Source organism: Gekko japonicus, unplaced genomic scaffold, assembly GCF_001447785.1.
Source record: "Gekko japonicus isolate JY-2015 unplaced genomic scaffold, Gekko_japonicus_V1.1 scaffold2262, whole genome shotgun sequence".
NCBI lineage: Eukaryota > Metazoa > Chordata > Lepidosauria > Squamata > Gekkonidae > Gekko > Gekko japonicus.
The window spans coordinates 15,169-36,196 of NW_015170958.1; the positions used below are offsets into that span (position 1 = coordinate 15,169).

The 21,028-nt window shown below is 51.1% G+C and overlaps 1 protein-coding gene across 1 annotated transcript in view; it reads right to left on the reverse strand.

Annotated features, from left to right (window-relative positions):
* GRIN3B (glutamate receptor, ionotropic, N-methyl-D-aspartate 3B) overlaps positions 1-21,028 on the reverse strand; it is a gene marked incomplete at its 5' end in the record, with an annotated part of 53,641 nt that continues 32,613 nt past the window's right edge. Inside the window, 7 exons of the mRNA XM_015418920.1 lie at positions 1-385; positions 2,130-2,197; positions 3,837-4,001; positions 6,886-7,037; positions 11,980-12,095; positions 14,943-15,088; positions 16,937-17,698. Coding sequence (XP_015274406.1) covers positions 1-385; positions 2,130-2,197; positions 3,837-4,001; positions 6,886-7,037; positions 11,980-12,095; positions 14,943-15,088; positions 16,937-17,698 — 1,794 coding nt within the window. The remainder of the gene's footprint in view (positions 386-2,129; positions 2,198-3,836; positions 4,002-6,885; positions 7,038-11,979; positions 12,096-14,942; positions 15,089-16,936; positions 17,699-21,028) is intronic.

Below are 21,028 nucleotides of genomic sequence, written 5' to 3' on the forward strand. Positions count from 1 at the left end.
TCACCTCTCTTCCTTGCTCTCCTTGATCAGGGCCTTCAAGGCAGGGGGCAGTCGGGGGGCTTTGGGGGGCGGCGGCCCCAGGGGCAGCATCAGATGCCGCACCAGCGCGGCCCGGAGCTGCTCCCGCATGTCCGCGATTCTGCCCTCCAGTTCCTCCAGCTCCTTCTCCTGGGCCTCCTTGCTGGCCTGCTGGGGGTCCTGTCCGTTCATGCAGTGCCAGACCGGCGCCTCCCGCTCGTCCTCGGATGCCTCGTCCGGCAGATTCTCAATGTTGAAGTGCACCCGCTTGTCCTCCTTCTTCACCGTGGCGCGGCGGAGGTTGTTCCAGCTGGGCTGGCTGGCCGGCGGCTCCTCCGGCTCTTCCTGACTCTTCTCGATGTTGCACCTTGGGGCAGGGGGGGAGAGGGGAGCGTCAGTCCTGCCACTTGACCCTCCCCCCGAAAGCATGCAACCCACATAAGTGTTAACTAACGGGCCGTAGCCACGGTGGGGGCTTTTAGGGGCTCCGCCCCCTTTCTTAAAGGCGCAGCCCCGCAAGAATTTCTTCTGCAAAGGCTTTTAAAAAATTATTACTTAATATTTTATTGAAATCCGATGACTGTAACGTACATAACAACATGAGCAGGAAACTTTTCATTGTGGTTGCTTATGATGCAAACAGAATCAAGTAATTGCAATTCTTGAATGTATTACTAAGAAAAATCATTGAACAATATTGTAAACAACATTCTTGAGTCGAAGAGCATAATAATAATAATAATAATAATAATAATATACTTTATTGTCATTGTATTAAACCACCAATGTCACCCAAATTCCAATTTCATACAGCATTTAAAGCAATAATAGCTCTCGATTAAAAACTATTTTTTAATCTGTTCGTCCTTGTTTTAATTGTCCTATATCTTCTACCCGAAGGCAGCAGTTCAAACAGGGAGTGTTCAGGGTGTGACAAATCCTGCAGAATGTTCTTTGCTTTTTTCAAACATCGAGAAGAAGAAGAGATTGGATTTATACCCCACCCTTCACTACCCAACGGTGTCTCAGAGCGGCTTACAAACGCCTTTCCCTTCCCCTCCCCACAACAGACACCCTGTGAGGTGGGTGGGGCTGAGAGGACTCTGACACAAACTGCTTTTTTTCAAGGACAGCTGTGCCAGAGCTTGTGACTGACCCAAGGTCACATCAGCAGGTGCAAGTGGAGGAGTAGGGAATCAAACCCGGTTCTCCCAGATTAGAGTCCGCGCACTTAACCACTACACCAAACTATACAATTCCTCCAGGAACGGGAGAGGGCAGCCAATAATCTTCTGGGCTGTGATGATAACTCTCTGGATGAGTGAAAGCAGCCTTTTGAGTGATTATAGTGATATGACAACAGATTAAGTATACTTCCATATTAGTATACTGTTGAGCAACCTTGCAACTAGAAATCCAGCATTTATTCTTAACTAATAAATTTATTATAATAGGAATGTTCCTATTTTGTTCGACAGACTTTCTGTGTTTTTGATCTTCAGATCCATTTCAGATAATGTTTCCAAGAGGAGGGTATGTAAACTTCTCCCGACAAATGCTGTAAAGGTTTTCAAGGGGGGGGGGGGAGAAGAGATTTGGGGTCTGTTATCTTGGTTTTAATTGGAAACGTTTTTAAACCATCACTGCAAGCCGCACTGACCCGTGAGGACAAGTGGAGTAAATGTGTTTTAATAAATAAATAGAAATATATTCCAATCTGCTGCCTTTTTCATTAGGGTATGGGGTTGGTTTTTTAACTCTGCTAGCCATTTTTTTTTTTTAGTATTAACCTGCTCTAAATTTTGCTTATTGGTTTTAGCTAATTGTATATTTACCCCTAAAGCTATCTTCCGTTCTCCCGGGCCCTGAGAAGCCAGGTATCATTTATCCAATCAGTAGCCGATGATCTAATATCGTTCAGCACGCGCTGACATTCCCCCCCGAAGATATTTATATTCTCTCCCTACCTGAAAAGCAATCACCTCCGTCACATCATCATTAGCGGCAGATTCCTTTGAGCGACATAAACGCATGCACATTTCAAGGTTTTATTGCGAGAGCAGCAATAAAAAAGGCCGAGTCAGCAAGCTGGTGGCATGAGTGCAACTTACTTTTTTTCCAGATTTCGCCTCTTGATCCTCTGTTCCTCCAAACTCATATTTAAAGCTCGGTGTATTTTCTGGTATAGGCACACATATATAAAAAAAGAAGGCAGGGTTTGGAATCCAGTACCGCAAAGGAGGGTCTCTGGGCGCACGCAGATTGCTTTTGTAACCACCGTGCACATTCTGCCAAAGTGGGGGGAGGGGACTCCCTCATTTTACAAAGCAGTTCCCTGCGATTTGCCACCAAAGGCATAAGAGAATAAAAATGCTTTTGCTCTGTGCCTGAAACACAAAAGCACAGGCGCCAGGGGAACTGATGCAGGGAAATGTTCTGTTGCATGTGGTTGTCAATTCCATCACAGGTGAAGAAGAAGAAGAGGAGGAGGAGGAGGAGATTGGATTTGTACCCCGCCCTTCACTACCGGAATGAGTCTCAGAGTGGTTTACAATCTCCTTTCCCTTCCCCTCCCCACAACAGACACCCTGTGAGGCAGGTGGGGCTGAGAGAGCTCTCTCGAGAACGGCCCTTGAGAGAACAGCTCAGAGAAAACTTGTGACTGACCCAAGGTCACACCAGCAGCTGAGAGAGAAGAAGAAAAAGGAGAAGGAGGAGAAGAGGAGGAGGAGATTGGATTTGTACCCCTCCCTTCACTACCCGAACGAGTCTCAGAGCGGCTTACAACCTCCTTTCCCTTCCCCTCCCCACAACAGACACCCTTGTGAGGGAGGTGGGGCTGAGAGAGCTCTCTCGAGAACTGCCCTTCCGAGAACAGCTCTGAAAGAACTTGTGACTGACCCAAGGTCACACCAGCAGCTGCATGTGGAGGAGTGGGGACTCAAACCCGGTACTCGCAGATTAGAATCTGCGCTCCTAGCCATTACACCAAACTGACTTTCGTGTAGAGCAGCACTTCAGCTGATGATCTTGGCCTAGGGGTTGTCAGCTCTCCGTTTGTTAATTCCTGGAGATTCACGTGTATAAAATGGGGAGGGGAGGGAAAGGCCTTCAGTGGGGTCCAGTGCCATAGAGTCCGTCCTCCAAAGCAGCCATTGTCTCCAGGGGAACTGATCTCTGTAGTCTGGAAATTCCAGGAAATTTCCAGGGCCCATTAGAAAGTTAGCAACCCTATTTGAAACTCTGGGCAATTCCGTAGGGGGAAAGGAAGAGACCAGCTAAACTTTTACTTCTTCCAGAATGCCACTGGACACCAATAACCCAGTAACTACAAACAGCAATCATGTCCATAGCAGCCTTGAATGTAATTGCTGAATCGTTAAGAAGAATGAGATTGGATTTATACCTCCCCCCTTCACTTGGACTCTCAGAGCGGCTCGCAAACGCTTTCCCCTTCCCCTCCCCACAACAGACACCCTGTGAGGCAGGTGGGGCTGAGAGAGCTTTCAGAGGACTACCCTTTCAAGGACAGCTCTGACAGAACTATTGCTTGCCCAAGGTCATCCAGCAGCTGCGAGTGGAGGAGTGGGGAATCAAACCCGGTCCTCCCAGATTAGAGTCCGCGCACTTAACCACTACACCAAACTGGCTCTAGAAAGGGCTAGAAACCTGCTGCATTTCTTTTTAAACCTGAGGTTTAGAAAATAAAAGTTAGCAAAATTTTGCATTTTGTAAAAAAAACCCATCCTCCCAGGATTAATTTGAACATCTCTAATGCAGGACTAAGGGAGTGACAGAGACCTGCCTGTTGATCTTACCTGGCTGGTATGGAGCCAGTAGTTGAACTTCTTCTTGCGCCGGATGCGGGGCAGGATGAGGCGGAAAAAGATGTGCTCCCCCAAGGAGGTGAGCAGCGAGCCACAGAGACCGATACAAAGCAGGACAAAGAGCCCGGAGAAGTGGTAGATCCCCATCTGTAGGGTCTAGGCAGGAAGAGGGGAAAGGACAGAATTGCGATGACCTATGGGGGTTGGGGCTGCTACCCTTTATTCCCGAAATTCTCTCTCATGGGGGCTGCTGAGACCCACCTCCTGCCCCCTCCTCAAACCCCACTATCTTCTGAAACCAGTTGACTGCTGTCAAGGATTGGCTCCTGGCCCTTTAGATCAGGGGTGTCAAACATGCGGCCTGTGGGCCAAATCAGGCCCCCAGAGGGCTTCTATCAGGCTCGCAGTGGAACTGGCCATCTCCTGCTTCCAGTTCTGCTGCTGCTGCTGCATCATCGCTTGCTTCGCCAGGCTCTCTTAATCACTCAGCCATTTCATGTTTCAACCTGGGTCCTCGACTCAGAACTCTGAGCATGAGATTTCCGTGGCGAATGTCAATAAATCAAAAGTAGGTTTGCAGCTTACAGGTACACACCTGAACAGCATACTCAAGATTGCAACAGCACAGACATTTTGATGCAATCATTCAGAGCAAGGGGTGCCAGTTATCAGACGCTGTTAAATAAACAAAATATTGCAAGAGTGCTGTTTTAAGCATGTTCTTATTTTAAGTAAAAAACCCCCTCTTTGTGTCCTTTATGAAGTTTATCTCTCCGCTACCTGGCATTACATTTTATGACACACACAGCCTGGCCCGACAAGGTCTCATTTATGTCAGATCCAGCCCTCATAACAAATGAGTTCGACACCCTTGCTTTAGATTCTTTCCTTGTGTTCCCCTTTGCCCCATAACCTCTTCTGCCTCCCCACCAGTGTTCCCTCTAAGCTGAGTTAGTGTGAGCTAGCTCACCGTTTTTTAGCCTCCAGCTCACACATTTTTGCCTTAGCTCAGGAAGGAGGGCTCCAGAGCAAACTAATTGATGCAGCAGCCAAATCGCTCGCTCACAACTTTAATGCCAGGGGCTCACCAAGTAGAATTTCTGCTCACAAGACTCCACTGCTTAGAGGGAGCATTGCTCCCCACCCTTTGATCCGGGGCATGACTTCTCCCCCTATCCAGTGATGGTGCCCCCTCGATATGCCCCTCTGTGACGGTGGCGAGTAGCTTGCGGCTGGGGTTGATTGCCTAATAACAACAATTATCGTACGGCATTGTGTGTAGTACAGCCAGGAGATCCAAAGCTTGTCTGGCAAATCATAGTTCTAACTCTTTAGCATTATGCACCACTAGGTGGTGCGCCAGGCTTATTCTGGGGGGCTGCGAGAGCTCTGAAAGAGCTGTGACTGACCCAAGGTCACCCAGCTGGTTTCATGCGGAAGAGTGTGGAATTGAGCCTGGTTCTCCAGCTTAGAGTCTGTCCCTCTTAACCACGCTGGCTTTCTGATTGCCTCCTTCCACCGGGAAGCCAGGCACCGGATGCAGGCCTGTAATGGAGCCATGCCTGTCGTTGCTGCAAGCGCAAGCAGCTGTATTTTGCCTTTCAGGCCTGGCAGAATGGAAAAGCGACCGGCATCTCGGGTGTGGGGGGGGAGTACTGAAAGGAAATCCAGGCACGATGACGCTGAAGTTTCGGTTCTTCCTAATTTGCTCAGGCAGCCTCCGCAGAGAATTTTCTGAGCTACCAGAGGTGGCAAAAGGTATTTGTTAGAGGCTCTCTTGGGTCTCTCCCAAGGGTGCAGATTCAAACAAGTCACTCTTTTTTGCCTGCCGGGCTTGGACTGTTTTTTTGGGGGGGGGTCCCAGGGCCTTGACAACTGTGGATTCCAGAGACCAGCCTCTCACTCCCGCCTCCGCAGAAGTAGGCCGGCACATAACAAGAGACCCTTTTATTGCCAGACAGCTGTACGATTTCCCCCTGCCCCACACTTCACAACACATCTGGGCCCTCTCGCCCTTCGAAGCAAGAGCTAAAATTCTTCCCCGTTTGCCTGTCTCTTGCACCCAGAGCCGAGCGCACCACCAAGCTGGCCCTCACAGATCCCCTGCACATCTAATAAGATGTGGAGCAGCCCCCAGCGGGAACGTCTCCTCTGCAAGGAAACACAATATTTAGGAAGTCTCACTGGCCTGCCTTTGATTGCTGCTCACACATCCATCGCCCCTGCTAGAAGGGGACCACACTCTGCAAATGTCATTTAGAAGAAGAAGAGGAGGAGGAGGTTGGATTTATACCCTGCCCTTCACTCGGAGTCTCAGAGCGGCTTATAATCTCCTTTCCTTTCCCCTCCCCACAACAGGCACCCTGTGAGGTAGGTGGGGCTGAGAGAGCTCTTTTGAGGACTGCTCCCGAGAGAACTTGTGACTGACCCAAGGACACACCAGCAGCTGCATGGGGAGGAGTGGGGAATCAAACCCGGTTCTCCCAGGTTAAGAGTCCGCGCTCCTAACCACTACACCAAACTGGCTCTGTGCACCTTGCCAATCCCGGAGCCTCACAGATCTGCTCTCTTAACCAGCTGTGCCTCTTCTGCCTCGCTTCCCTTTGTGTTGGGGACCCCCTGTCCAAATGCCTTTGTAGTTCCAGACTCAGTGTTCCCTCTAAGCTGAGAGTGTGAGCTGGCTCACAGTTTTTTAGCCTCTGGCTCACACATTTTTGCCTTAGCTCAGGAAGGTCGGCTCCAAAGCAAGCTAACTGATGCAGCAGCCCGTTCGCTCACTCACAATTTTAATGCCAGTAGCTCAGAAAGTAGAATCTTTGCTCACAAGACTCCACAGTTTAGAGGGAACATTAGTTCCGGTACATGGTGGCAGTTTCTGTACATGTGTGTTTGGGGGGGGGGGGATACCATCCAGGAGCCCAGAGACCCATCTGGCTTGCCCAATCACCCCTTCCCCTGGGCTGCTTGGCAAAGACACTCCAAAAGACCCTAGAGCCATCCATGGGCGCTCCTCTCCCCAGACCCTCGAGGGCCACAGTACCTCCGTGACGGCAAAGACACGCTTCCCGCAGGGTACCATCTTGTACCACTTGTCGTGCAGCAGGTCCATGAAGCCGGCCGACTTGTATCGGCTGATGAATTCGGAGATGTTGGAAGTCAGAGGCGAGTTCTGGGGGAGGCCGATGCCGTAGCCTGGAGCTTCATCCAAGGAGCTTATGGAGTGCACAGCTCTTCTTTTCTGATTTTATCCTCAGAACAGCCCTGTGAGGTAGGATAGAGAGAGAGAGAGAGAGAGAGAGAGAGAGAGGAGAAGTACATCAGTAGAGGATCACGTTAATCCCAGATTCACTAGTGTGCATTCCGGAGACTCATTAAAGCCAGTGTTTCTGAGCACGTGCAGAGTGCCAACATGAGAGCCCAAAGCAGTTTCAGGAGAGCCCTAGTCGATGCTGCTGCTGTTACAATATAGCAGGCAGTTCAGTCAGTGCTAGGCTCCGCACAGAACTGACTTCGCCTAAACCCATCCTTCTTGCAGATGAGAAGAGGAGGAGGAGACTGGATTTATACCCCGCCCTTCACTTGGAGTCTCAGAGCGGCTTACAGTCTCCTTTCCCTCCCCGTCCCCACAACAGACGTCCTGGGAGGTAGGTGGGGCTGAGAGAGCTCTTTCGACAACTGCTCTTGAGAGAACAGCTCCGAGAGAACTTGTGACTGACCCAAGGTCACACCAGCAGCTGCGTGTGGAGGAGTGGGGACTCAAACCCAGTTCTCCCAGATTAGAGTCCGCGCTCTTAACCACTACACCACACTGGCATTGGAGAGGACCCAAGTTCCCTTAGGTTTATACCGCTTTTATTTATTCATTTCATTGATTCCTTTATACCCCAGCCTTTCTCCCTTAATGGGAACCCAAAAGCAGCTTATGCCCTTCTCCTCTCCTCCATTTCAACCTCACAATATAAAAACCCATCGAGCAGAAGGGGGCTTGATGTCCACTGTCAGCCATGCCAGAAGAGAAGATCCCCCTGTGTTCCAACTGAGTCCAGATGAACACCGTGGGAGCAACAAGGGAAGGCTTTCATGCCACGTTTCAACTACCTGGCCACTGCAGCAGGAGGAGGAGGAGGAGGAGATTGGATTTATACCCCGCCCTTCACTACCTGAACGAGTCTCGGAGTGCTTTACAATCTCCTTTCCCTTCCCCTCCCCACAACAGACGACAGGTAGTTGGGGCCGAGAGAGCTCTTTCCGAGAACTGCCCTTGAGAGAACAGCTCCGAGAGAACTTGTGACTGACCCAAGGTCACACCAGCAGCTGCATGTGGAGGAGTGGGGAATCAAACCTGGTTCTCCCGGATGAGAGTCCGCGCTCCTAACCACCACACCAGATTGGCTCTCAGTAAACACAGCTGCTTTTCTAGGAAGACCCGGGACCTTTGCGGGATTCTTGCCGGATTAGCCCGGTATTCTGCCTCCGACAGCAGCCAGCCAGACGCTTTCCGGAAGCTCCCAGAACCGGGTGTATAAAGGCGAGAGACCTGCCCTATTGCTGGCTCCCCACTATCTGCCATTCCGGTGTACTGCCTCTCTACCTGGAAGCTGTATTTCGCTATCACTGCGAGCTTTGGATCGGATCCAGCAGGTTATGTTCTAACGCTCCCGAGCAAGGGTACCACAAAGTATGGAATGTATTTATGTTAGAAAAATTTCCAGTTTTTTATACTGAAAATCAAACGGAATGTGAGTTACACAATCCTTTGAAAATATGGTATCCGATTTTGGGGAAAATATCAGTAAATAGATTTGTTTGGGAAATGATGAGAGAAGCCAAATACCAGATTATGTTGTATAATTAAATCAGACTTGTTATACACATTACAGTGACGAATTGCACTAGCGTAGCAAAAAGATAATATAATGCATGTCCTTACCTAGAATGGAGGGTTTTTGCACCCAATTGATGGATAATCTTAATTCCAGGGCTATTTTTGGGCAGGAACGCACAGGAACGGAGTTCCGCCTGGCTTCAGAGTTGGCCACGCCCACTACAGCTAAAACCTCTGCATGCGTGGCTACAGAGGGAAGGCCTGGAGAGCGACCCCCCCCCTCCTGGCAACTTCGAGGCCGGCCAGCCGGGGGAACCATGAAAGGATCGGGGAGGCATTAAAATGCCTCCCCGTGCCTCCCCGGCCTGTCCAAGGGCCGGCTTGCCTGGGCTCCCGGGGCAAGCCATGGGAGTGTGGGCTAATATGCTAACGAGCTGCACTGCCAGGGGTGTGGCCTAATATGCTAATGAGTTTCCACTGTTGGGTGTGGCCTATTATGCTAATGAGTTCCTGTTGGGCTTTTTCTACAAAAAAAGTCATAAGAACATAAGAACATAAGAGACGCCAATGTTGGATCAGGCCAAAGGCCCATCCAGTCCAACGCTCTGTATCACACAGTGGCCAGAAATACCAGGTGCCATCAGGAGGGCCACCAGTGGGGCCAGGACACTAGAAGGCCTCCCACTGTTGACCCCCCCCCCAAGCACCAAGAAGACAGAGCATCACTTGCCCCAGAGTCCCTATCTATACCTTGTGGCTATCCTGCTTAAGTCCTGCTTAATACTGTTATTATACCTAAAATACCAAGGTATTGATTGAAATGCATTGTGTTACATTACATCTGACTTTATTTTGTATTGCTACATCTGAAAAAAATTAATAAAACTTATGTTTTTTTTTAAAATGTTCTAGATAATTTTCTAATGCTCCCTTTCTCAAATTTGAATGCAAACGCTCACATAGGTAAGAACGCCCCCCCCCCCCGCCGCCGGGTGCTTTTTCAACATTTCCCTTCCTCGATCCCCCGCCCTTTGCAGCCGGCTCCGTCTGGGAGGCGGCGGATTCTCCCGACTTGTCATTCTCTTGCCGTGCATCTCCGGCTCTCCCCCCTTTCGAGTATCAAAACTGGCAGACGACACGGCACCGGGGGTGGCGGTGATTGGTATTCCGCTCAGCTCCCCGGTTTGCCGCGGCGCTAATGAGAAGCCAGGAGATCAAAAAGCATCGCGGATTATGTGCGGCCAAGGGCAGCCCGGGAGCCAGGGGAAGAAGCAATCAGAGGGGCTAAGAGAACGGGGCAGAAAGGCTGCGCAACCCGCTTAATCTAGAAACCCGACGGCCACATTTGCGCCGCTGGGCCACTTAAGAGCCGCCTTGTTGGATCAGATCCGTGGCCACCAGCTCCGGCATCCTGTTTCACACCGTGGCCAACCAGTTGCCCTCTAGGGCAGGCACAGAGGCTGAGTTTTCCCTGGCGCTGCCATCTGGCTCTGAGATTCAGAGATTTGCTGCCTCTGAATACGAAGGTTCCCTTCAGAAGAAGAAGAAGAAGGGATTGGATTTATATCCGGCCCTTCACTACCCGAGGGAGTCTCGGAGCGGCTGACAATCTCCTTTCCCCTCCCCACAACGGACACCCTGGGAGGTAGGTGGGGCTGAGAGAGCTCTCTCGAGGACTGCCCTTGAGAGAACAGCTCGGAGAGAACTTGTGACGGACCCAAGGTCACACTGGCAGCTGCATGTGGAGGAGTGGGGAATCAAACTTGGTTTTCCCAGATTAGAGTCCGCGCTCTTAACCACTACACTTGGCTTTAGTAACCACAGCTAGTAGTTGGGTAAAGGAGTATTTCCTTTTATCTGTCCTGAATCTATTGCCTCTCAACTTGGTTATTACTTATTTATTACTTTCAATGTATATCCCGCCTTGCCTGGCAAACTGGCTCAAGGCGGCGTACAGACAGATTATTAAAGTACAATAAAACAATAAGGAGTGATAAAATTCACATAAGCAACAATTATATAAAGTGCTAGTGCATACAGACGGAGGTTCCTATGATGTCTTACAATAAGAGAAGGCAATAACCAGCCTTGCAACCTATAAAGTGGTCCGAAGGCAATATCCGGTGTTGTGTCATAAGGCCCATAGCATGTTCAGTTCCAATGACTCATATTTATTTTCATTTATTCATTAGACTCATTCAGCAGTGGTGGCTCCTCATCGAACACCTGGTGGAAGAGCTCCGTTTTACAGGCCCTGCGGAACTGCAAAAGGTCCCGCAGGGGCCCTGATGTCATTCCACCTGAGTGGAGCCGCCACCGAGAAGGCCCTGGCTCTAGTGGTGGCCAATCTGACGTCTTTCGGACCGGGGAGAGTCAGGCGATTTTGTGACCCTGACCTCAGTGTTCTCTGGGGAACATCTGGGGAAAGGCGGTCCCTCAAGTAGTCAGGCCCCCGGCCATATAGGGCTTTAAAGGTCAAAACCAACACCTTGAAAAGAATCCGGTATGCTATCGGCAGCCAGTGCAGTGCCTTCAGCACAGGCTGGATGTGCTCTCGTATAGAGAGACCCATCAGCAGCTGGGCTGCCGCATTTTGCACCACCTGCAGCTTCTGGATTTGAACTTCACTGGGTATCCCCGAGGTCTACTGTTACAGGAAAAAGAGAAAAGGTTTTCCCTGCTCATTCGACCGCCCTTGTTTGAGTTTCTCTGGGGCTCCCTCTTGCCACCCCTCAGGTTTTCCTGCTGGTCTCCCGCGTAAGACTCAATTGACTCCCTTGTCCGTGACCCTCGCGGCAAGCCCTGTGAGACTGATTCAACCTGTGACTCTCCAACCAAATGCAGCTCACCAGATCACAGGATTATGGGCTTCCCAGTTGCTGGCCACCTCCCCCACCCACAACCATTTTTGGAGTCCGTGGGAGGAAGCAAAACCAGGACATTTCAACTTCCTGGTGGTGCACTGGCCGGGCTGAAATCCGCACGGTGGAGCGCAAACTGCACGACACACTGGTCTGGGCCCTGTGAAAACTGAACCAGCGATCCTTGCGTGTACACACACGCGCACAGACACCATTTGAGGGGCTGGCTCGTATCCCGGAATGTTCTTTGGGTAGCCGAATGAAGGGGGTGGGGAATTCATCTAAAATAAATGCAGCTAAAAACATCCATGGCCGCACAGCTCGGATCAAGGATCCTGCAAATCAAAACCAAACTTCTCCTCTGCATCTGCTGCCTCGTTTCTCTCTGCGTTTCTGTGTTAAACCCACGGCCTTCCTTCCCGGAATTTCCCCTGGGCCCTTTTCATACCTTCAATCGCAAACGGCTTCCCCACCGTCAGCAGTTTGCAGTCTGAATCAATGGAGACCTCGTAGTCCAACAAAGACTTGTCCATGATGAAGGCGTTCAGCTTGGGAGGGTTGGTCCTGCCGGCAGGGAGAACAAGAAGACTGCAGGTTACAACGGCTAGTAAGACACGCCTTGCTGAACCTGAGCTGTCCAACAGCTCCAATCTACGCTCCACATCCTGTAGCTTCTTGGCAGCCCAGCTAAGATGGACTGTGCCAAACTGGAGCTGCTATACAACTCAGGGCTAAGACGAGGAGGAGGAGGAGGAGGTGAAGGAAGAAGAAGGAGAAGAGGAGGAAGAAGAGGAGGAGGAGGAGGAGGAGGTGAAGGAAGAAGGAGAAGAGGAGGAAGAAGAGGAGGAGGAGGAGGAGGAGGTGAAGGAAGAAGGAGAAGAGGAGGAAGAAGAGGAGGAGGAGGAGGAGGAGGTGAAGGAAGAAGGAGAAGAGGAGGAAGAAGAAGGAGAAGAGGAGGAAGAAGAAGGAGAAGAGGAGGAAGAAGAAGGAGAAGAGGAGGAAGAAGAAGGAGAAGAGGAGGAAGAAGAAGGAGAAGAGGAGGAAGAAGAAGGAGAAGAGGAGGAAGAAGAAGGAGAAGAGGAGGAAGAAGAAGGAGAAGAGGAGGAAGAAGAAGGAGAAGAGGAGGAAGAAGAAGGAGAAGAGGAGGAAGAAGAAGGAGAAGAGGAGGAAGAAGAAGGAGAAGAGGAGGAAGAAGAAGGAGAAGAGGAGGAAGAAGAAGGAGAAGAGGAGGAAGAAGAGGAGGAGGAGGTGAAGGAAAAAGAAGAAGAAGGAGAAGGAGAGTCAGAGCGGCTTACAATCTCCTTTCCCCTCCCCTCCCCACAACAGACACCCTGTAGGGTAGGCGGGGCTGAGAGAGCTCTTTCGAGAACTGCTCCTGAGAGAACGGCTTGTGACTGAACCAAGGTCTCACCAGCAGCTGCACGTGGAGGCGTGAGGACTCAAACCTGGTTCTCCCACACTAGAGTCTGTGCTCCTAACCACTACACCAAACTGGCTGTCAGAACATGACGTTCCAAGGCAATGCACTGCTCCAGGAAAATGTTTCTACTGATGTAAACACTGTGTTCTGCATCGTATAACCCGTCATGTTTAACACCTATGCTTTGTTCAGACAACAGCTCGGTTTCAAACCTCTGCAATCTTAGTTCTGCCAGACAGCTTATTGGATGTATCATCCTATTCACTGCTCTAATTTACACTGTGTAATCTGCACTGAGGCTCGGTGGACTATAAGCCGGGGCTCTCCAGGGTGGTGCCTGCGGCCGCCATGATGCCCGCCAATACTTCCCTTGGTGCCCACCAAGCTTTTCGGAAAGTGGGTGGGCTCATTGTAACGCAGGCCTTTTAACTGGCTGCCTTTATTCCAGCAGAGGCTTGGTAAGCCCCTGGGCTTTCCTAAATCAGTGGGTGGGTCTGTTTCCCCTTTCCTTCCAGCAGAGGTTTTCCAGCAAAGAATCTGGAAAGCAACTGAGCTTTCCAGTTCGGTGTAGTGGTTAGGAGCGCAGACTCTAATCTGGGAGGACCGGGTTTGATACCCCAGTCCTCCACATACAGCTGCTGTTGTGACTTTGGGTCAGTCACAAGTTCTCTCAGAGCTGTTGTCTCAGGAGCAGTCCTTGAAAGAGCTCTCTCAGCCCCACCTACTCCACAGGGTGTCTGTTGTGGGGAGGGGAAGGGAAAGGGGATTGTAAGCCGCTCCGAGACTCCTTCAGGTAGTGAAGGGCGGGGCACAAATCCAATATCATCTTCTTCCTTAGTCAGTGTGTGTGGTTCCATTTCCCCTTCAGGTCTTCCTTCCAGCAGCGGTTTTCCAGCGGAGAACCTGGTAAGCACCGGGGCTTTCCTTAGTCAGTGTGTGCTTCTGTCTCCCCTTCAGGCTTCCCTTCTCCCTAGGAAGTATGAGGAGGGAGGTATTAATTCAGCTCGGCTCCTGTGGCAGCCATTTTGGTTTTGGTTCCACCTCTTTGCGGCAGCCATTTTGGGTTTGGTTCCACCCCTTTGTGGGAGCCATTTTGGGTTTGGTTCCACCCCCTTGTGGCAGCCATTTTGGGTTTTGTTTCACCCCCTTGTTGCACTGGCAGCCATTTTGGGTTTGGTTCCAGCCCCTTGTGGCAGCCATTTTAGGTTTGGTTCCAGCCCCTTGTGGCAGCCATTTTGGGTTGGCCCTCACGGCCCCTGTCAAAATTCCAAACGCGCCCACGGGCTCTAAAAGGTTGGGGACCCCTGCGCTGGAGCAACGTAAAATGAAAAATTAAAAAAATAAAAATAAAATCCCCATTGCTTGAAAATACCGCATCTGCGTTTACGAGTCGAGGCTGACTTTGTTGTGTTGAAAATATTATATTTGTCTTCCAGTTTCCTGGACTGATCTCGCTGCCGGAAAACACGACGCCTGTCTTGATAAGTCAAGACGGATCTTACTGTTCTGAAAATGTTACGTCTCCTCAGGGGTCATTTCCTGCAGGAGCGCACAGGAGCGGCACTCCGGCAGTAAAGAGCCCAGGGGGCGGGCACATGCAACAAGCCCCACCTCCTGCTCCCAGCAGCCCTCAGTCAGAGCAAGAAGCAGCCAGTTAAGCTGCAGAATCCCCCCCCGGCCCAAAACAGTCCAGTGGCACCTTTAAGACCAAGTTTTATTCAGGTACAAGCTCTCCCTCCTCTGCGAGGACAGATCTGCACGTTCCCCGTTCCCCCCAATAGCTAGCAATCCAAAACAGTCCAGTGGAGCCTGAGCAGTGGGTGTTGCCTTCTGACACACTTCCGGTGACGTCAGGGGGTGTGGCATATGCAAATAAGTCATGCTAATGAGTTATGCTAATGAGCTCCTGCACCTCTTTTTCTACGAAACGACCCCTGCGTCTCCTGCATCTTATCACACACACACCCCACCCCCAGCGGAACCAAACTCACTTGAGCATGGTTATCCCGGCAGGGGTGGTAGGGACGCTGTGCCGTCTCATGTACTCGTGCATGTCTGGGAAACTCTTCTTGATATATTCCTCGGCGCTGCTCTCCCAGACTGTGCCGAAGCGGAAACCCTGGGACGGATGGTGCAGCTGCAGAAAAGAGACGAATTGCAACATTTGTCTTTTCCAAAAGTAATTTCTCTTACACTGAAAATACTTTTTAAGATTTATGGTCATAAGAGAGTGAACGAGACGAAGAACACAACAATAAAGACAGATGGGAGGGGGGTATGGGGGAGGGGGGAACAGGGATTGGGGGCCCACAGCCTCCCCCAACCATCAGCTGAATTCTTGTGTACTAAGGGCTGTCAAATTGCTTCTGACTTACGGCGACTCTACTAATTAATGACCTCCCAAACATCCTACGATGAACAGCCTTGCTCAGCTCTTGCAAACTGAGGGCTTTGGCTTCCTTTGTTGAGTCAACCCATCTCATCTAAGCTGGGAGAACCGGGTTCGATTCCCCACTCCTCCACATGCAGCTTGCTGGTGTGACCTTGGGTCACTCACAAGTTCTCTCGGAGCTGTTCTCTCAGGAACAGTCCTCAAAAGAGCTCTCTCAGCCCCGCCTGCCTCACAGGGTGTCCGTTGTGGGGAGGGGAAGGGAGAAGAGATGGCAAGCCACACTCTGAGAAGGGCGGGGTATATAAATCCCATCTCTTCTTCTTCATCATCTTTTCTTGCCGCCCTCAGATTTCCCTAGCGTTACTGCCTTTTTCAGTGACCATTGTCTTCGCATCATGTGACCAAAGTATGATAGCCTCAGTTTTGTAATTTTAGCTTCTAGGAAGAGTTCAGGCTCGATTTGATCTAGAACACACTTATTTGTCTCTTTAGCGGCCCGCAGTATCCGTAAAACTGAGGAATTTCAGACAGACGATATAATCTGGAAGAGGAACGGTTCCCAAACAGTTTCTGGTCTGTCATTTCAGACAGAACCGTTTTAGAACCGGTTCCCTACCGGAATATATTTGTAATTTCAGACACAAACGCTTCTGTCCCGTTTAGGAAATGGGGCTGAAGTGTTTTACCTGTCAACCGCTTCCAAGTACTCCTCAGTTTCCTCTCCCGGTTCCGATGCACTTTTTCCTGCCGTTTTTCGCCCGCACGGGCGATCTCTGGCTTTTTTGGGGGGGGAACGTTCACTTTATAGCGTTATAGCGCTATAATGGAACAGCATTACACCAACCCCATTGAAATGCCTGGAGTGTTTTGTTATAGTGCTATAGCGCTCTGAAGCGAATGTTAAAAAAAAAAGCTGGAGATCACCCGCACGGGCGAAAAACGGCGGGGGGAAAGCGGGAAAAAGCTGTGCAGTCTGAAATGGCAAACCGCTTCAGATCCAGCTCTTTACTGGAAGGGGGAAGCCATGTGTGAAATGGCAGCCCTATACCGGTTTACTCCATGACGGATCAAAAACGGCTTCAAAACGGGTTAAAAAGGGTAATGTGAAATTCCTCACTCTCATCCAACACCACATTTCAAAACAAAAGCGTTTCTGGGACGTCCCAGAAGAAATTAGCTGCTGAAAGGGTCAACTGTAAGCAACGAACGTTGAAAGGCACTGTGGGACCCATCAGAGAAATGAGAGCGATTTGGCTGAGGGAACACAGTTTTGTACTTATGGCTGGAAAGGGTGTAGAGGGTCCAATGTCATAATTAGAGCTAAAGGGGAGGGGGGCAGAGGCAAGGAAGAAGGTTCTAGAAGGTTCTGGAAGGAAGGATACCCATCAGAGAAATGAGAGCGATTTGGCTGAGGGAACACAGTTTTGTACTTATGGCTGGAAAGGGTGTAGAGGGTCCAATGTCATAATTAGAGCTAAAGGGGAGGGGGGCAGAGGCAAGGAAGAAGATTCTAGAAGGTTCTGGAAGGAAGGATGAAGAAAGAGAAGCCAAGGGGAAAGGGCGTTAGTACCACAGAAATTCTACTGTCCTGACCTTGGGGTCATGAATGCCCGAGAGCTCCTCAAATGTCTTCTCGCCCACCATGACCGCAGCCAGGTTGGCCGTATAGCTTGAGAGGACCAGGAGGCAGAAGATAGCCCAAAGGTTCATGAGGAAGCGGCCGGTCCAGCACTTGGGCGTCTTGCTGGAGACGGTGCGCCCAAAGAGGATCGCGTAGCACAGGTTGAGGGCCGAGGAGTAGGAGAAGATCTTCATGCGGTTACGGCCATGGGGGGTCATCCCATAAGGGCTCTTCCACTCGTAGAGGGTGAGGAAGAGGGCGGTCAGGTGAAGCGCCACGAAGATGCCCACCCACATGGTCCAGTGGAGCGGCCACATGAAGGCCCCGATGGGTGACGCCGTGTCCCTGATCCTCACCAGGATGCCCAAGCTGGTGGAGAAGAAGGGGCTGGTGAAGTCTATCACTTGGCTACGGGCTGAGTTGATGCTGAAAGACGTCACAGCCATGTGGGCCGTGCCACTCAGTAGGTCTCCCACCAGCCCAGTCCAACGGCCGTTCTTCCACGCCCCGTACTTCCCGTCCCCCACGATGTAGAGGTCAAAATCGAAGGGCAGGTCCTCCGCCAACTTCTCCAGAAGGTCGATGCAGTAGCCGTAGCAACATTTCTTGTACTCGATGGGCACGGACCCATTCTCAGAGTTCAGCTCGTCAAAGAGGGCGTCCAGCACCGCCGAATTGTTGGTGCGAGGGTCCAGGCACAGTTGCCCAGCCGGACAGTTCCCTTCTTCGTCGACCTACAGAGACCACAGGGGAAAAGAAGATCCACAGGAGATATCCAGAGGGAAGCATTTCATCAATTATTTACTGGGGGTGAAGCGCATGACCAGCCTCGGGTTCAAATCCCTGCCTTTCCACACCCCTCAGCTCACCGAGTAACTACGGGATGAGGATGCAGAGCCTGGCCTACCTTACAGGGTCGTCAAAGGGATTCCTGACGTAATGTGTAATGTGTAAATTGCGGTTTTAATGTTTGTATAATTTGGTTTTAGATGAGTTGTTTTATTGTTGTAAGCCGCCCTGAGCCGCTTCGGCGGGAGGGCGGGATAAAAATCAAATAAATAAATAAATAAATAAATATAAATGTTCATGACACGAGCTGGACACTCGGTATAGCTCTGTATATATCTTAGTAACGGTCATGTGGCACTTTCCAGGCTAAGATCCTAACAGCGCTCTCTTAAGCCCCGTCTCTAAAGAGCGTAGCCACTAAGCCCTGCGACGGCATATCCTTCCCACACTGCTGGAACCACTCCACCAAATGAGAACTGGGTTAGCACCGAGAGAAGGCCAGGGCAGGAGCTAGGCCGAACCGGCTCCCCAGGCCTCTCTAGCCCAGGGCAACATTTGTTCACCCCAAACCCAGGTGTAAATCTTAAATAACCAACAGAGGCCGATGTGAGGGACACCCTCAAGTACCTCCCCCCACAGCACCCCAAAGCAAGGGTGTAGTTCAGGATACCAACTACCCTGGTTGAACTCATGGTGGCACCCAGGTTTTGACCACTGTGAACCACAGAGTGCTGGGCAGGATGGGCCATTGGCCTGACCCAACATGGCTTCTCTTATGTTCTTATGTCTGGGGCAGTGATGCTCTGTCTTCTTGGTGCTTGGGGAGGGGGGCAACAGTGGGAGGGCTTCTGGAGTTCTGACCCTGCTGGTGGACCTCCTGATGGCACCTGGGTTTTGGCTACTGTGTGCCACGGAGTGTTGTGCCGGATGGGCCATTGGCCTGACCCAACATAGCTTCTCTTCTGTTCTTATGTACGTCTGCAGCCAATCAGAGCCCTCCAAGGCATTCTGCAGACTCCAGACGAAACACCCACCACTCAGACGAGAGGGGGTGTGATTTTGAGCTGTATTGCTTGGGCCCACTGGTGGCGCGCACACAGAACATGCTCGTGGGTTCGGGGGGCTTTGGTGACGAGAGCCCCACGGCATTTTGCATAAGAGGGGCAGCTGAGTACGAACAGCAAACGTGGAGGAACCAACGGGGGGGGGGGGACTGTGTGTTTCATGTGCAGGCCTGACTCTCACAAAGGTAGAGTTGCCAAACTCCAGGTAGCAGCAGGAGATCTCCCACTATTACAACATCTCCAGATGACCACAGCATGATACCCTGCAGAGGTCTCTCCACTCCCTAAAACCTGCCCTCCTCTGGCTCAGAAAACCAATTTGGTATAGTGGTCAAGAGCGTGGACTCTAATCTGGGCGAACCAGGTTTGACTCCCCACTCCTCCACATGCAGCTGCAGGTGTGACGGTGGGTCAGTCACAAGTTCTCTCAAGGGCAGTTCTCAAAAGAGCTCTCTCAGCCCCGCCTGCTTCACGGGGTGTCTGTTGTGGGGAGGGGAAGGGAAAGGAGATTGTAAGCTGCTCCGAGACTCCTTCGGGAAGGGCGGAGTGTCAATCCAACCCAATCTCTTCTAGAAATCCAATCTCCTCTTCTTCTTCTCTTCTTGCATCCCCCTTTCCAACAGGGCAGCCCAGTCTGCAGTCGAGAGGGGAGCGGTGGACCCTGCCAGTCTAGGGGATCTAACTCACACCAATGCTCCCTCTTAGCTGTGGAGTCTTGTGAGCAAAATTTTACTTTGTGAGCTCCTGGCATTAAAGTGGTGAGCGAGCGATTTGGCTACTGCATCAATCAGTTTGCTCTGGAGCCCTCCTTCCTGAGCTGAGACAAAATCCGGTGAGCTGGAGGCTAAAAAAACTGTGAGCTAGCTCACACTGACTCAGCTTAGAGGGAACACTGACTCACACCCCTGTGTCCCTTTGGACTCTGGGCAGGAAGCCATCCGGCTGGGGAGGCCAGGAAGGAGCGCAGCCTTCCGGAGTACAGAGCCACCCATCTGCCGAACCGATGGCAAGATAAGGGCAGATCAATCGAGGGCAGATCAGTTATGTCCTGAGCTTGGATTACATCCCCATAGACAAGCTGGTATCCAAAAGGGCAATGCCTGATTGGCTGCTCATTGGTCGTTCTCTCTGTAAAGCTATTGGTCGTTACCACAAATGGGGTGTGTGGCTGTGCTAGCCGGACTGTTTAAATAAGAGCCTGTTGCTCTATGTGTTGTTGTCTGTTCTGATCTGTTCTGAGCTGTTGAAATCACTAACCATTAAAGCTGAATCACTTTATGGAATGCTGCTTTAAGTGTCATACCTAACATTGGCGACGAGGATGTGCTATAGCGGGTAGGCAGCCCCGCTGACCACCATGGCAGACGAAACAGAACCAGCTGCGGCTCCGCCGCTAGCAGAACAGCACCCTGCCAAACCACCGGCAGAACCGGCAAGAGGAATGGCAGCCAGCGCCAAGTTCGAGGCGTTCGAACCGGTCCTGGAAGACTGGGACTCGTACATAACCCGGCTCGAGTTCCACTTACGGGCGCACCACATCAAGGATGAGGCCACGAAGACAGCCGCCCTGCTGAGTTCCTGCCAAACCGATGGCAAGATAAGGGCAGATCAATCGAGGGCAGATCAATCAACCGAGGATCAAAATGTCAGAGGGGGAACTGGGGACTTAATCCTTCTTTCTTTTCTCTCTGCTGTCAAGCTGCAGCCAACTTATGGTGACCTCGCAGGTTTCTCAAGGCCAGAGACGTTCAGAGGTACTTTTGCCGTTGCCTACCTCTGCGTAGCACCCCTGGGCTTCCTCGGGGGTGGCCTCTCATCCAAGTACTGACCTGGGCCGACCCTGCTTAGCTTCCGAGATCCGAACAGATCAGGCGAGCCTGGGCCATCCAGGTAAGAGCGGGGACTTGACTATAAAACCAAGTGGAGAAAGTGGGGTGGGTGGGGCGGGGAATCAGTTTCATTGAGACGGGGCCCTAGAAGCAGGACAGACATAAGCAGGGCTTTTTTTGTAGAAAAAGCCCAGCAGGAACTCATTAGCATAATAGGCCACACCCAACAGCAGGAACTCATTAGCATATTAAACCACACCCCCGTGTTACCAGAAGTGTGGTCATCCAGCCACACCCACCTTTTGCTTCTTATTCTGTTTACTTTGTTGTCAAAACCCAGGGCCTTTTTTTGTAGCAGGAACTCCTTTGCATGTTAGGCCAC